Source organism: Parasteatoda tepidariorum, chromosome 7 (genome assembly GCF_982258835.1).
Source record: "Parasteatoda tepidariorum strain Cologne lab strain chromosome 7, Ptep-v5.0, whole genome shotgun sequence".
NCBI lineage: Eukaryota > Metazoa > Arthropoda > Arachnida > Araneae > Theridiidae > Parasteatoda > Parasteatoda tepidariorum.
In genome coordinates, this window is record NC_141761.1 from 61,186,442 (window position 1) to 61,189,416 (window position 2,975).

Genomic DNA, 2,975 nt, shown 5'->3' on the forward strand with positions numbered 1-2,975 from the left:
TACAATTATAAGTTTTTCATACATTTCATAATAAGTTTAATTCATAATAAGTTTTTCATACATTTCGTTCATACGTAAATAAATGTTCTGGAAATAAGGTTTAAAAATTGAGTTACTCCATATAACACAAATAATCCTAACAGTCAAAAAAATATTATAAAACTTGAAATATTTTTAAAATACGAAATAAAAAAAATAAGAAAAATCATTTTATTTATCTCTTAAACCATTAAAGAACAATTGCCAACCAAATTTAAACATTTGCCTCGTTTGCTGTTTACGTTATTTAAGACTTTAGTTTTCGTGCCTGTGTTAGATATCATTTGAAATCGCTAATAAATATTTTTCGGATGTTTAGTAGAAAGTAAGCAGAGAGTAAACAATATCATTTGAAAGATATTTTACGTGTACAATATACATCATTAAACTTTTTAAATAGGCGTGATATAATAATGTAAACCTCAGAATTGAATCTTGAAATGGATCAACTTTATTCAAAGTTATAGCTTTAATAAAATCACTTGGTTTAACTAAGTAGTCTTGAAAAAATATTAATTAAAAAAACTTCCCAAGTATTTATATCTCATTGATCATTATCTACATATATTTGAACATTTGATCAATGCATACATACATTACATAATCCTTTTCTTTCGGTATTGGAGCATAAGACTTTTGTCATAACGCACCATCCTACTCTATTTGCGGCAAATAGTTTGCTTCTCTCCATATCTTCCCTATCGTTTTCAATTCGTTTACAATCGTTCTGCTGCCAGTATTTTTAAGCCTTCCTCTTTTTCTATTGCCCTGAGGGTTTCAATCAAAAATTTGCTTTACTTTAAATTTTCCAGTTTATATAGAATATGACAAATTTCATTTACCTTTTTTTTAATTTTCAGAGCTATCGGTTCCTGTAATGCTTTTCAAAGGATTTCTGCATTACAACTTGAACCACTTGATACATAATATTTATCTGAAACAGATGGTAATAATTTTGATCATTATTAATAATAATGCTGTAAATAAGTAAACGTTATATTGCATTTGATGCATTTTCTGTTAGATACATTAAAACACTTTAGAAATTTGCTGCTGACTGTTGCGGCAAACACTAACTCCAATTAGTTTGCGCCACCAAAAGTATTCAAAATATGTAGGTTACTCTGAGTATGGCAAGAGAAAAAAGAGAGAACTGGAAATATCGTTGAATTGACTTTTTAAAAATATCTTTGGAACGCTGTTTTTTGTTTTGTTTTCTTGTTGTTTTTTATTTAAAATAAATGTTTTGTTTTGCCTGTTTTTAAACGTTATCAATCAATAGACAAGATGCCTCTCACAAACACAGTCAATCCGGTTAGGAACGACATTTCAAATGCACAAAAGACTCTTCTGCGGTCAGTACAAAAAGAGTGCTTCAATGACGAAGAAGGTAAAAAATCTTTGAAAAACTTTCAAGTGTTTTCAGATCATGAGGAGATACTTCGATTAAAGTCTAGACTTTTGAATGAAGATGAAACCCCTGAATTCATTGCGCCTTTGATTCTTCCGTCAAAGCATCTTGTTGTCACCCGACTTATTGAACAAGAACACCTGTTGAATAAACATGCAGGAACGTCCATTCTTCTAACAATCCTGAGAGAGAGATTTTGGATTATAAAAGGTAGAAGAACTGTTCGCTCCGTTATTGGAGGATGTGTCACCTGCAAGAGACAAATGGTTAAAAATCTTGAAGTACCATTTCCACCTCTGCCTCCTGATCGAACTAGATTATCGGCTGTATTCGAAGTGTCCGGTGTCGATCTGGCCGGACCTTTGATGACCAAGACTAATGAGAAGGTTTGGATCGTCCTTTTCTCCTGTGCTGTATATAGAACTGTTCACTTAGAGCTGATACCTTCTCTTAGCACAAACGCTTTTGTTCAAGCATTACGGCGTTTTATTGCTAGAAGAGGTAGAGTCGCTACACTATACTCAGACAATGGTACCAATTTCACTGGCCTCAACGCCTCCTTAAAGCGCCTTGATTGGAACAAAATCATGAAAGAATTTGAAGTTTCCCAAATCCAATGGAAATTCAATCCACCATCCGCCCCATGGTGGGGAGGATTCTGGGAAAGATTAATCGGAATTCTCAAAGACCTCTTAAGAAAAAACTTGGGACGGTCATCTCTGACTCATGAAGAACTCTCAACTCTTGTTTGTGAATGTGAGTCGATCATGAACAATAGACCTTTGACTTATGTGTCTGAAGAACCAGATTTGAGAGCTTTAACACCATCTTCATTCCTTCAAGACCTCCCTACTAACGACGTAGCCGACTTAGACAAAATTGACAAAACTAATTTAGACAAGAGATACAGATATGTTCAAAGATTGAGAGAAAGACTAAAAGAAAGATTCAGGATCGAATATTTAGGTTTCTTGCGTTCATCTGTTTCCAAGAGACTTGACCAAATAAATATTGGAGACATCGTCCTGATTGGCAGAGAAGACAGAAAACGAATTTTCTGGCCGTTAGGAAAAGTTATTGAGCTGTTCCCTGGAAGAGATGGACGAGTAAGACTAGTCAAATTGAAAACGGACAAAGGGACTTTACTAAGACCTATTCAAAGACTATATCCCTTAGAGGTAACTGAAGATGCCAGTGAACATTAAATAACTATGAACATTTTTGGACGTTAAATACAGATTTGTATCTTTTAAAATTTTTTTAAATTTTATAACATAACAATTGTATGTCTGCCATAATTTTAGTACTTTTTTTTGTAATTTATTGTGTTGAGTTTTCTCCTATATAAAACTCAAGTGGGGAGAATGTTGCGGCAAACACTAACTCCAATTAGTTTGCGCCACCAAAAGTATTCAAAATATGTAGGTTACTCTGAGTATGGCAAGAGAAAAAAGAGAGAACTGGAAATATCGTTGAATTGACTTTTTAAAAATATCTTTGGAACGCTGTTTTTTGTTTTGTTTTT

At 33.1% G+C, this 2,975-nt stretch overlaps 1 protein-coding gene across 1 annotated transcript; it reads left to right on the plus strand.

Annotated features, from left to right (window-relative positions):
• The first annotated feature begins 1,326 nt into the window (after positions 1-1,326).
• On the plus strand, positions 1,327-2,655 carry LOC147807175 (uncharacterized). Its single transcript, XM_087168802.1, has one exon. It carries the CDS (start codon positions 1,327-1,329, stop codon positions 2,653-2,655), a length of 1,329 nt encoding a protein of 442 aa, XP_087024928.1.
• The last annotated feature ends 320 nt before the right edge of the window (positions 2,656-2,975 follow it).

Coding starts and splice junctions, on each gene's coding strand:
- LOC147807175 (XM_087168802.1), top strand. CDS start 1,327: ATGCCTCTCACAAACACAGTCAATCCGGTTAGGAACGACATTTCAAAT.